General features: G+C 44.9%; 1 protein-coding gene across 1 annotated transcript in view; it reads left to right on the top strand.

Moving 5' to 3' along the window:
• Window positions 1-13996, top strand: part of LOC142311972 (alcohol dehydrogenase 1) — a 490686-nt gene that overhangs the window by 375139 nt on the left and 101551 nt on the right. Inside the window, exon 7 of the mRNA XM_075350839.1 lies at window positions 3684-3903. Coding sequence (XP_075206954.1) covers window positions 3684-3903 — 220 coding nt within the window. The remainder of the gene's footprint in view (window positions 1-3683; window positions 3904-13996) is intronic.

Here is a 13996-nt window from a genome sequence, read left to right as displayed (position 1 = left end):
AACCGCCAATTAACTGACTCCACCAGGGTCACTGAGTCTGGCCCTGCCACCGCTGACTACCCTGGACTAGTCCGGCCCGACACCGAGTCACCTAAGGCCCTGGGGTGGGTGAGTCATATTTTCATTGACAATGTAAAAAACTATTGTTCTATGTTATCAGCCCCAGCTATGGGTGTTTTATGCTGTATCCTAGATTGTGTGCTGCAACATATGTAAGTGTACACTATGTCTATGAAATTTGTGCTAATATGCAATGGTGGCACTCTGCAAGGATCATCATTAACCCCATACCATGTCACCTGCCGTCCAGTGAATTTGTAACATCTTTTAATTATTGAATTGATGATTTTATGGATCCTCATCACTTGTTTGCGATGATTTTGTTTACACAAAAATGTAATTGATTTTTGCACCTTAAAAACTCGTCTTGTTTCTCCTTAAGTGCATGCACTGGTATATAAAGCAACTATGGCTTTGGTGCATGTTACTGTTGTGAGCAAAGCTAATATTGTGAGGGATCATACATGGTGGAGGGAAAGAACCATAATGCAAAAGTAGCATGAGTACTTGAACTGCCGAATGTGCTGTTCACAATGGAGAAAGTAAAATATAGAAAAGAGCCTCCTAGATATAAATATTGAAAAGATGTTTACCTGAGCAGAGTGGGGCCTGCACGTACATGTCACGCCAACCCCGATGCGCACGTTTTGGCATCACATTTGTGACCCCTGATTTGTTATATTTGACCCAATCGGTTATTTTAGAATTTTTTTGTTGTAAAAAATTTTGTAAAAGGCCTTGTCCCCTTTGCCTCCATTTCTTGACAAGGACTGTAGAAACCACTTAAAGGACTCTAGTTTCTTATTATACAAATTCTATGCATTACCACAATATGCCAGTAAGGCCTTCATCAGGCTACGTTTCATATGAAAAGTTACAACCTCTGTGCAATCACATAAAACTCTCCTGACGGAATATTGTGAAATCATATTGTGAAACACGTGACTCAAACTAGGGGGTAAAGGATACATCCATAGACACGGCCTCGATTTTATATGAAACTATCTGCCCTGCAACTAAGATTGCCAACCGGCTGTGATTTTCAACTCATTTAATTTTTTTCCACACTGTACAATTGTAAAATAGATTTTTAGCTTACAGTTAGAGGTTGATTATTTTATTTGACTGCAGTTTATTTTGACAATAGGCAGAATAGTTTTATCCCTCTACTCTCTATAGCACCTACTCAACTTAGGTGTATGGGTAGACAACAAATTCAACTTTAGGGATCAATGCCAGGTAGCTACTGCCGAGGCAAAAATAGTCATGGGATGCATTTAGTGGCATAGATTTTCATGACAAGAATATAGTTTTGCCATTATACAAGTCACTAGTGCAGCCACACTTTGAATACGATGAACAATTTTGGTCTCCGGTATATAAGAAGGACATAGCTGAACTAGAGCGGATGCAGAGAAGAGCAACCAAGAGTATTAAGGGAATGGGTGGACCGTTGACAGGATTCAAATTTGGAATTTTTCATTTAAAAGAGGCAATCTCATTACAATATACAAATATATGAAGCAGCGATATAATTACAATATACAAATATATGAAGGGACAGTAAATAGATCCTTAAAATGTTTTTACATCTCAGCCTGCAATAATAAGGAGCCATCTTCTTCGTCTAGAGGAAAGAAGGTTTAATCAGATGCAGATTCTTTACTGTAAATGCAGTGAGACTATGGAACGCTCTGCCCTTTGATGTTGTATTGGTTAATTCACTTAAAACGTTCAAGTGCCCAGATGTCTAAAATATTACAGGTCATGTGAACCAGATTTTGTGATATGATGTTGATCCAGTAAACTAGTAGTGTGATTGCCATATGTGGAATTGGGAAATATTTTTTTCCACTAATATGGGAAAAATAGCAAATAAGCAAAAAGAGGACTAAATATCCACCACAATGTAGAATACTCACAGCAGGATAAAGCAGCGGTGAACTGCTCAGGCCAAGAAATACTATTGCACTAACAGGGTGCAGCGAAACCCCCAATAGATGGAGGCATCACAGGTGTAAGAGGTGCAAATCACTCACACAACTCCAGAATATGGAGGGGGTGATCGCTGGATAGTAAAATTGGACACTAGTGGCTTGCATAGGGCTCCGTTCACACTTACAGGTGCATAGTAACCCAGTCAGCAGCCTATTACACGCCCATACTATTCAATCAGGCGGGCTGCCCGGTAGTAGTGTACACCATATAGGGACGGAGTCTCCAATATGCAAGTCCAAACATTAAAAGGCCTGGCTGCATCCCGTATAAAATGTCATGTGCAGACGTTTGCTATTTTTCTATTTATATAGATTAGTGTAGGGACCTACAAGTATGAGGAACCATGATGTGGTTTGTAGGCTACCGTTATTTTGGCCATAATATCGACTAATACCTCAGATATTGTGTATTTATTTTTCTGCAAATGACAGTGTAAAGGCCCAGTCACACTAAACAACTTACCAGTGATCCCAACAACGATACAACCTGATAGGGATCGCTGGTAAGTTGCTAGGAGGTCGCTGGTGAGATGTCACACTAAGCGACGCTCCAGCGATCCCACCAGCAACCTGACCTGGCAGGGATCGCTGGAGCGTCGCTACACGTGGAAGCATGCTGCGCTTGGTAACTAAGGTAAATATCGGGTAACCAACCCGATATTTACCTTGGTTACCAGCGCACACCGCTTAGCGCTGGCTCCCTGCACACATAGCCACAGTACACATCGGGTTAATTACCAGATGTGTACTCCGGCTACGTGTGCAGAGAGCAGGGAGCCGGCACTGACAGCTGAGAGCGGCGGACGCTGGTAATGAAGGTAAATATCGGGTAACCAAGGTAAGGGCTTCTTGGTTACCCGCTGTTTACCGTGGTTACCAGCGTCCGCAGAAGCCGGCTCCTGCTGCCTGCACATTTAGTTGTTGCTCTGTCGCTGTCACACACAGCGATGTGTGCTTCACAGCGGGAGAGCAACAACAAAAAAATGGCCCAGGACATTCAGCAACAACCAACGACCTCACAGCAGGGGCCAGGTTGTTGCTGGATGTCACACTAAGCAGCATCGCTAGCAAGTTGTGCCTCAGCAGTGATGTTGCTAGTGATGTTGCTTAGTGTGACGGTACCTTTAGTGTTCTGCCTCCGCTCGAGGAACAGAACAGTAAGTGTGGACGGCACCCTATGCAAGCCACTAGTGTGTAATTTTACCATCCAGCGATCACCCCCTCCATATTCTAGAGTTGACCCAATCCGTGCTTTCAAAAAGGCAGCATGTCACTTATTTGATGCGCTTTGGATGCAGCTCCCACTCTGTCTATGGTGGGGACATCAGCCATAGCGCAGGAAATCGAGATTTATTCTGCTGAAACACTGCATCCATTATGCAGTATTTCTGCAGCGATTTGAAGCGAACATGTGCTGTCAAATCGCTGCAGAAAATTGAGCAGTTACGTGCGAACATAGCCTTAGGGTTTTTGCCTTCCTCTGGATCAACTTGTTAGGTTATAGGTTGAACATGGCAAACTTGTATCTTTTTTCAACCTTAAAACTCTGAAACCTATACTGGTGACAAGCAGCCTTAAGAAAGTTAGTTTCTATGCAATGATTTCCCTCTATTTTTTTCCAACCAGCATAGGTAAATATAATGGAGTGCTACTGGACAACACCAGTAGATTTACCTACAAGGGAAAACCTATTCACCATTTTGTTAGTACGAGCACCTTTACTGAGTACACAGTGGTCGATGATATTGCTGTTGCAAAGATACACCAGGATGCGCCACTGGAGAAGGTCTGCCTCATCGGCTGTGGATTCTCCACTGGATATGGCTCTGCAGTGAATGTTGCCAAGGTAAGTTCCAGCTGTGTTTTCACTCTATACAGGAAAGGCTAACCCCTTTACAACCTAAGATTCACTTATACGTCCTAGGTATCCTCCCTACCTTTAATGCTGGCTTGCTCGGTGAGCCCTCATTATTCCCTGCATATATTTGCTGATCTGCAGCTAACAGGCACGGGTGAATCATTAATCCACCCCTTCTTTTAAACCCCTTAGAATGCGCTGTCAAACTCTGACAGCACAATCTAACGTGCTCCGGCAAGGACTGCGTTGTTCGATGTCACTATCGGCGGCCCCGTGACACTATCACGGGGCGCCAATGAGTCGCTGTCATGACTCATGTTCTGTTAATGCTGGCAGAGCACCGGCATTCACAGGAGAACAGCATTTCTGCTGATCAGAGCGATGCTGAAGCATTGATCTGATCAGTACAAGAGATCGGAGAGGGCAGTCATAAAGTCCCCTAGGGGGACTAGTAAAATCAACAAAGTGTGAAAATAAAAAGTTCTAAAAAAAATAAATTCCCCAATAAGCTAAAAGTTCAAATCATCCCCCTTTTGCCCCATTGAAAATAAAACAATAAAAACAAACACATCTACTAGCGTCGCTTTCAGAATGCCTGATATATCAAAATATAAAATCAATTAATCTGATTGGTAAAGGGTGTAGTGAGAAAAAAAAATCAAGAAGCTAGAATTATGGGGTTTTTTTTTGGTCGCTGCAACATTGCATTAACCCCTTAAGGGTGAAGCCAATTTTGTACTTAATGACCATGCCATTTTTTGCAATTCTGACAAGTGTCATTTTCACAGGTTGTATCTCCAGAACACTTCAACAGATCCCGGGGATTCTGTCATTGTTTTTTCATGACATATTGAAGTTCCAGATAGTTATAAATTTAGGACAATTTGTGAAAATCAGAAATTTGACAATATATTTAAAATTTCACAATTTTCAAACTTTTAATTTTTATGCCCTTAAATCAGAGAGTTATGTCACATAAAATACTTAATAAATTTCCCACATGTCTACTTTACATCAGTACAATTTTTTAAACAAACGTTTTTGGGGTTAGGACGTTAGAAGGGTTCAAAGTTCATCAGCAATTTCCCATTTTCTTCAACAAAATTTACAAAACCATTTGTTTAGGGACCACATCACATTTTGAGAAGCCTAGGTGATAGAAAATACCCAAACGTGACACTTGCACCCCTCAAAGTACTCAAAACCACATCCAAGAAGTTTATTAACACTTTAGGTGCTTCACAGGAACTAAAGCGATGTTGAATAAAAAAAAAACCAAAAATCATCATTTTAACTAAAAATGTTGCTCCAGCCTCACTTTTAAAAAAAATAACACAACAAAATGGTACACAAAATGTGTTATCCAATTTCTTCTGAGCACACATATGGTCATATACCTCTGTTTGGACAAATGGGAGGGCTCGTAACAGAAGGAGCAAAATTTGAATTTTGGAACACAAATTTGGCTGAAATAGATTGTGGGCACCATGTTGCATTTGCCGGGCCCCTAAGGCACCTAAACAGCAGAAACGTCCACAAGTGACACCATTTTGTAAACTAGTGTGCCGCCCCCGTGCTCGGCAGCTACCGAGCCGCTCGGGTCCGGACCTTCAGTGGGGTGGCTCGAGGGTCTCCGGACCCGGGGGTCCTGCGGTCACTCCGATAAAGAGGGGGTTTGGTGGTTTTTGGGACGTAGGTGTACAGCCGGAGCCGTGTCCAGTTTGTGACGTCACCCACAGGATGTGATGAAGGTGGACACCACCGCTGCAGTTACGGGGCACCCGGGGGAGATGTTGCGCAGCAAGTTGTTAACCCCTCCCTGGGTAGGGGTGGTGGCCCCGGGACCCGCTGGGCTGAGCTGGTGCAGGGAGATGAGCGGCCGGAGGGCACTGATGTACTCACGATTAGTAAACACACAAGTCTCTGGTAAACCAAGGTGATGGTGGTCGGGGCCCCCAGCCGGCTGCAGTCTGGTCCCCCACCCGGTTGGTGGTCTCTGTTTTTCTCCCGCACCTGTTTTGTGATGCTGGACTACCTGCACCTGCAACGTCAGGAGTCCGCTCCCCGGCTTGTAGTTGTCGGAGGAGCCCTTTGCCCGCAGACGCTGGCCTGTGGGATTTCTCTGTCATGGCGGTGGCTTTCTATCCCCCTCGTTGGGCTGTTGTCTTCTTTCGGGACTTTGGGTGGGCCAGGACCTAGAATCCTGGCCTCAATCAGTTAATTAGCTAGCCCCCAGTAGCTTCTGGACCTAGCTTCAGAGTCTGAGTACCCCCCTTTGTGCTTCGGTTTCCGGGTCGGTTCCCCGGGTCGGTACCGGCGGGCCACTACCCTGTCCCGGTCCACCTCGGTTCCCCCGAGCCGTCTTCCCGGGTCCTGCAGACAGAGTCCTCCGTATTCCTCCTAGCTTGAGGTAGAAGGGCTCCTACTCTGGCACCTGTCAGTTAGTTGCAGACCTGACACACAGGCCTGCCTCCACTTAACTTCACCTCCAGACTCAACTAACTACTTTTCTCCTGCCTCAGGCCATCCGAACTCCTTGGTGGGCATGTCAGACTGCCTGGCAACGCCCCCTGGTGTGCCCATCAAGCCCTGAAGGAGGTTACTAGGATTTTAATGGTTGGCTGCTGTCACCTTGTTAGGGGACTGGGGTAGTGCGGGGCCCTATCTGTGACTACCTGGCTGGTCCAGGGCATCACACTCGAACCCCTCAAGGATTTTATCTAGGGGTATAGTGAGCATTTTGAACCCACCGGTACTTCACAGAATTTGATAACATTGGGCTGTCATATTAAAAATTTTAATTTTTCTTTTTTACAAAAATGTTGCTTTAGCACCAAATTTCTCACTTTTTCAAGAGGTAACGCCAAAAATTGAACACTACGGTTTTTCCTACTCTCTTATGAGCTGTTTGGACAAAGGGAGGGCTCAGAACGAAAGGAGTAATATTTGAATTTTGTAGAGAAAATTTGGCTGAAAAAGATTGCGGGTACTACGTTGCATTTGTAGGACCCCTAAGGTACCTAAACAGCAGAACCCAGAATTTTATGACGTTGAACCACGAAAATATAAAAATAAATTTTTACCACGGTTTTCTCACTTTTTCAAGAGGAAACACCAAAAAGTAGACTCCATAGTTTGTTATCCAATTTCTTATGAGTGCAGGGATACTCTTACGTCACCACCGAAGTCTGCTCCAGCGACTTCTGCTCCGATCGCCAGGCGACGCCGTGTTCCTGCCGTGGTTGGTGCTGGTGATGGAAGAGGAGTCGATGCCAGCGGCAGCGGTGGGCGCAGGCTCCGATCATCCACTGGGCTGGGTTATCTTGGGATCTGCAGTACCACTGGCTGACTGTGGGTGGCGTGTGTCTTCCAGCTGCAGTTGCCAGCATTCAGCTGCAGCCAATGGGAAGACACCACACCTTTCTTAGTTCCCCTCCTGTCTGCTGACCTCTGCCAGAAATAGTTCTGATTTTCCTGGTTCCTGTTACGTCCTATTCTGTTTGGTGATTCCTGTGTGCTGACTTCTGCGTGTTTTCTGACTACCCTCCTGCCTACTGTTTTTGTACCTCGCTGCCCGATCCGGATTTGACCTCTGCTACGTTTGCTGACTACATCATTGCCTGTCGATTCTGTCCCTGTTCCGCAATTCCTGGTTTGACCCTGCCTGACTGCTCTCATCGGACTACAGCCTTCCACAGGTAGTGATCACCAGAGCCCTGTGTAATTCCAAATCCCTGTATAGGGTTTAAAGGGTTTCAGGGTTCTGGGGGTCCTGCTTGGTGAGTGGCTTCCCTCAAGCCTCCCCATTACAGCCCATCTGAGTCTGTGAATCCAGGCAGGCGTTACAGATTCCCCACATGTGGCTAATATCCTCTGTTTGGACAAACGGTAGGGCTTCGAATGGAAGGAGCACTATTTGAATTTTGGAAAAGTTGAAATAAATTGTGGGCACCATGTCGCATTTGCATTTCACCCTATACCCCAGGGTTATAGTTAGCATTTTGAATCCACAGGTACTTCACAAAAATGTTGCTGTGAAGCTAAAATTTCTCACTTTTAGGTTATGTACCCACGATCCGGTGTAACAGCGTCTAGTACACAGTGTCAGCCCTCCTGCTGAGATGTGAGTGTTGTCTATGGGAGAACACTGCTGCCTGTGCCCAAGATCCGGGTTCAGGCTGCTGTGGACTTTAGCTCTATTCTCCCTGCGGAGAACACTCATCTCCACAGCATAAATTGACATGCTGAGGCTCAGGAAGCCACGCCGTAGGTCAGTTTAAGCTACAGAGAAAAGAAACATAGTAGGCAGGAGAGTTCTAAAAATCCTTCCACTGTGCTTATATTGTACAACACAGCAAAATAAATAAATAATTTAATATTAAAAATAAATAAATTATTTAAAAAAACAACGTCGGGTCCCCCCCATTTTTGAAAGCCAGCTAGGGTAAAGCAGACAGCTGCACCTGCAGACCACAGCTGGCAGCTTTACCTTGGCTGGTAATCCAAAACAGAGGGCATTCCACACTGTTTTTTAATTATTTATAATTTATATTCTCCAGGTGGGAAGAGCCATGGTTATTTGACACTTCCTATCCTAAAAATCGCAGGCCGTAGCCACCCCCAAAAGTGGCGCATCCATTAGATGTGTCAACCCTGGCTCTTCGCCCCGGCTCAACCCATTGCCTTGGTGCAAATGGGGTAATATATGGGGTTTATACCAGCTGTAATGTCACCTGGCATCAAGTTCAGTGGTTGGTAATGTTGCGGCGTCTATCAGATACCTAACATTACTCTCAGTAATAAAATAATTAAAAAGAGAAAAAAAACTATTTGAAAAATTGCTCTTCAACACATTCCCTCTTCCACCAATTCATTGAACAAAAAAAAAAAATGGGTTGCAATAATCCATTTTGGAGGTCCCACAACGATTCTGGACCTTCCAGAATATGGGGGCTACGTGAATGTATCCCCATTTTTTGTAAGTTCAAGCACTCCATGTGAAGAGTGTAGGTGTAGTGACCTGAGAATACTGCAGCCACACTACCACAGTCCACACCACGGCAGTGTGAGCAGCAGTAAGCTCAGCGTCACTGCGTGCAGAGACCTGGTTGAAGCCGCTTTGCGCATGCGGCTGACATCTTTTGAGATGGGATGGGAGGGATTGCGAGGGATTATCGCTACAGGAGGAAACGGGCAAAATCGGTGGGTGATGGTGGGTGACAGGGGGTGACCTGGCTGGACCTGGGAGGACTTTTTTGTCATATCTGGCATGTCACATGCGACAGAAATCAAAGGAGGAGGATGAATGCGGCAGGTGCACCACTCATGAGAGCCGCCATTTTGATGATTGGGAGGGGGAGGGGAGCTGGAGGGGCAGTTTGGCAACACTGGGGGACCGGGGGAGGGGATTTATCTCCCATTTGACATGTTTGATCATGCCATGCTAGGTGGGAGAGAAATCATTTTTTTATGCCATTTACTGTAACGTGGTCATCTTTATACCGTGTATAACGTGATCACATGACTGGGGACCGGTATAAAACAGCCCGAATCATGGTCTCCAGGGTCTCAGCTACCCCCTTTAGCTGAAATCCCACAGATTTTCTGATGCTAAAGGGTGCTATTCACTTTTTTCTTGCCGCCATTTTAAAACGGGAGATCAGTATAAGTAACCTTTCTTGACGCTATTTTAATCCATCAGGCGGTCGGTCATAAAGAGGTTAAAATGCAATAACAAGCGATCAAAATATCGTATCTATCAAAAAATGGCATAATTTTAAAATGTCAGGTTGAGACGCAAAAAATAAGCCATCTCTGAGCCCCAGATCCCGAAAAATGAGAATGGTACGGGTCTTTTTTTTTTTTTTTTTTTTTTTTTTTTACTACTTACCATATTTTTTGGACCATAAGATGCACCAAACCATAAGATGCACCTTGGTTTTAGAGGAAGAAAATAGGAAAATAAAATTTTAAGCAAAAAATTTGGTCATGACACATTGTTATGGGGCGAGGATCTGCTGCTGACACGGTTATGGGGGTAATCTCTCCAAATTCTCTAACTCAGGTACCCCATGCTGGTAATGATCCTCCTGCCTTGTATATATATATGTCCCTCATCCTGGTATAGCCCCCATCCTGCTATATACTGCCATCATGGTATGTGCTCCCATCCTGCTATATACCCTATCTTGGCATATGGCCGCATCCTGCTATATACCCCATCCTGGCATATGGCCACATCCTGCTATATACCCCATCTTGGTGTATGGCCGCATCCTGCTATATACCCCATCCTGCTATATACCCCCATCCTGCTATATACCCCCAGAGCAGACAAAAAGACCTTCATATCTCATAATTATCACACTACTATCGTATTAAATACAGAAAGATTCTATTTAATGATGATAAAGTGCGATTTGTTTAGTATACATACAAAATGTTAAAGGGATGTCAATAGGAAAATACACAGGGTACAAAAGTGTTTGTAAAATCATGATAAAAAACAGGGAGGTGTGTCTGAGGGGTCAGACTCGAGGATTACATAATCACAGGGGATGTTCCATTAAATGCATTTGTGCTTATATAACAGATCAAAATATCTTATAAATATAAATGTGAAAGATCCCTAGTGGTATTCAGCAGACTCATAGTTTGAAGAATGGGAGACGGATATCAAACAGAAAAAGGCACACAAATTTAAACGTGATGTTGCTGACTATCAGAGTGGCAATGTCTTCAGATGGCACCATAATAAAATCTTCAAGTCTGGACCGAACAGTCGCTCTAAATCGCAGTCAAATACGGAGTCACTCTCCTCTGGTGATGGATCACCCCAATCCCGTCCTCCTTTTGGTGGTCATGGAGGACATGGTTCTTTTACGCATAGAATGGAAACCAGAAATGTTGCCAAGGAAAAGCAGCGCCAGGATGCAAAGGTCACCACCTCTAGCACCAAGGTGGACCCTCTCAATCCCTCTGAATTTTAGCAGTCGCCAGTTACAATTATGACACTCTTTAAAGTGTTTGGGGATGTTTTTTGGAAGACAGATATCCTCTGGTTTATGTAGTTTAGCCGCATTTTTGATGTCCCGGATGTGCTCCAGAATACGCACCCTGAATTCCCGGGACGTCAACCCTACATAAACCAGACCACAGGGGCATATTGCCCAGTAAATAATCCCTGACGACCGGCAATTAATAAATTCAGTGATTTTAAATGTGTTCTTCCGGGACGAATCCCAGAAGTCCACCGCACGGTCCATCTGAAGGCAGGCACCACAGTCTCCACATGATTGAGAACCCCATCTAGAACCCCTATTGATGCCAAAGTTTGCCATCAGCAGGAGTATAGTACCGTAACTCCTCACAATTTGATCTTTGAGTGTTTTGGATCTTTTTGGTGTGATCGCAGGTGCCGGAGTTAATATGTGAGACAGATCACTGTCAGTATGAAGGATTGACCAATATTTACTGACGATGTCTAACATCTCCCTCCATTGCGCATGGTAAGGAGTAATAAACTGTGGCTAATCAATTATATAGATCTATTGACTTACGCAGTCTCCCTTCTAAGTATGGGTGCTTATTTGCATCTTGGTGTCTGCAGCACCTATATAAGAATAACTTTCTGATTGCCTAAGGGGTACTTTGCACACTACGACATCGCAGGTGCAATGTCGGTGGGGTCAAATCGAAAGTGACGCACATCCGGCGTCGCTGTCGATATCGTAGTGTGTAAAGCCTTTTTGATACGATTAACGAGTGCAAAAGCGTTGTTATCGTATCATCAGTGTAGGGTCCGACATTTCCATAATGTCGCAGCAGCGACGGTACGATGTTGTTCCTCGTTCCAGCAGGCAGCACACATCGCTGTGTGTGAAGCCGCTGGAGCAAGGAACATCTCCTACCTGCATCCCGGCCGGCTATGCGGAAGGAAGGAGGTGGGCGGGATGTTTACGCCCCGCTCATCTCCGCCCCTCTGCTTCTATTGGCTGCCAGCCATGTGACGTCGCTATGACGCCGCACGACCCGCCCCCTTAGGAAGGAGGCGGTTCGCCGGCCAGAGCGACGTCGCAGGGAAGGTGAGTGCATGTGAAGCTGGCGTAGCGATAATGTTCGCTATGGCAGCAATCACAAGATATCGCTGCTGCAACGGGGGCGGGTACTATCGCGCTCGGCATCACAAGCATCGACTTGCAATGTCGTAGCGTGCAAAGTACCCCTAAGATATTATGTGAACTATGTTGCAACAGATGATGGTCTCTTTTTGATTCTTTCTTGATGATATGTACTTAGACTAATCTGCTTTTATGAGTCTGCTGAATACCACTAGGGATCTTTCACATTTATATTTATAAGATATTTTGATCTGTTATATAAGCCCAAATGCATTTAATGGAACATCCCCTGTGATTATGTAATCCTCAAGTCTGACCCCTCAGACACACCTCCCTGTTTTTTATCATGATTTTACAAACACCCTGTGTCTTCTCCTATTGACATCCCTTCAAGATTTTGTATGTATACTAATAAAATCGCACTTTATGATCATGAAATAGAATCTTTCTGTATTTAATACGATAGTAGTGTGATAATTATGAGATATGAAGGTATTTTTGTCTGCTCTGTGGTTTCTTTTGGTGACTATTCATACATATAGCTTTTGAGAACATGGACCTGTTTATTAATTTTCTTGTGTTTTGTGCTATATACCCCCATCCTGGTATGTGCTCCCATCCTGCTATATATACCCCATCCTGCTATATACCCCCATCCTGCTATATACACCTATCCTGGTATGTGCTCCCATCCTGCTATATACCCCCACCCTGCTATATACCCCCATCCTGGTATATGCCGTCATCCTGCCATATACCCCTATCCTTTTATATACCCCCACCCTGCTATATACTCCCATCCTGCTCATAATATACCCCCATCCTGGTATATGCCGTCATCCTGCTATATACCCCTATCCTTCTATATGGCCACATCCTGTGGCACACAAAAAAAATAAATGTTTATACTCACCTTTCCTCGCTCCACGCAGCATCGCTCATCCTCCTGTCTGTGTCAGGAGCAGCGCCGCTGACCTGTGTGGAGCCGGCCACGATCCATGCAGTATCGTGATGTCCTTCTGTCTGTCGGCCGCGGCTGCATGTGGACACGTGCGCACAGCGATGACGTCATCGCTGTGAGCACCACTAGTCTACACACACAGCCGCGGCCGGCAGAAAGGAGGATGGTGCCATGCTGCAGGGATCGTGGCCGGTGAATATACTGATTCACTGCACCCCACGCATGATGATGATGCACGGGGAGCAGTGAGTACAGCCGCACATGATAACTCCAGGCTGTAGTTGCCATGGGTGATCATGCGTGCCGGTTGTTTACTATGCGCGCATCCCCCGCCCATTATCCCGCCCACCTGTCAGCGCCGGCTTCAGTGCTGAGAGATGGGCGGGAGGATGGGCGTGCATATGAAATGAGCGGGCCCACGTAGTCACGGCAGGCTGCTGCAGCCTACTCATGCCCCCGTTGTCCCGCTCCACCGCAGCACACGCCCCGCAGCCCTACATTCAGACTATAAGACGCACCCCCCACTTTGACCCAACATTTGGGGGAAAAAAGTGCGTCTTATAGTCCGAAAAATACGGTAGTTAAGTGTCAAAAGTTACATGAAAGGTATCTATGAACTTGTACTGACCTGGAGAATCATATTGCCAAGTGAGTTTTACCATATAGTTAACATGGTAAATAAACCCCCCCAAAAAATACTATCATGCAATTGCACCTTTTTTTGCAATATCACCGCATTTAGATTTTTTTTCCTATTTTTCAGTATAATATGGGGTAGAATGAATGGTGTCATTCAAAAGTACAACTCGTCCCACAAAAAACAAACCCTCATATGACTATATTGATGGGAAAATAAAAAGTTATGGCTATTGGAAGAAGGGAAGGAAAATATGAAAATAAAAATGGGAAATCGCCAAGTGGTGAGGGGGTTAATATTGTTGTAAAAAAAATTATGATATCATGGGGATAACGGAGACATGTCTGACAAGAGCTATGACTG

Source organism: Anomaloglossus baeobatrachus, chromosome 1 (assembly GCF_048569485.1).
Source record: "Anomaloglossus baeobatrachus isolate aAnoBae1 chromosome 1, aAnoBae1.hap1, whole genome shotgun sequence".
NCBI classification, from domain to species: domain Eukaryota; kingdom Metazoa; phylum Chordata; class Amphibia; order Anura; family Aromobatidae; genus Anomaloglossus; species Anomaloglossus baeobatrachus.
This window is presented reverse-complemented; position numbering and strand designations above follow the sequence as displayed.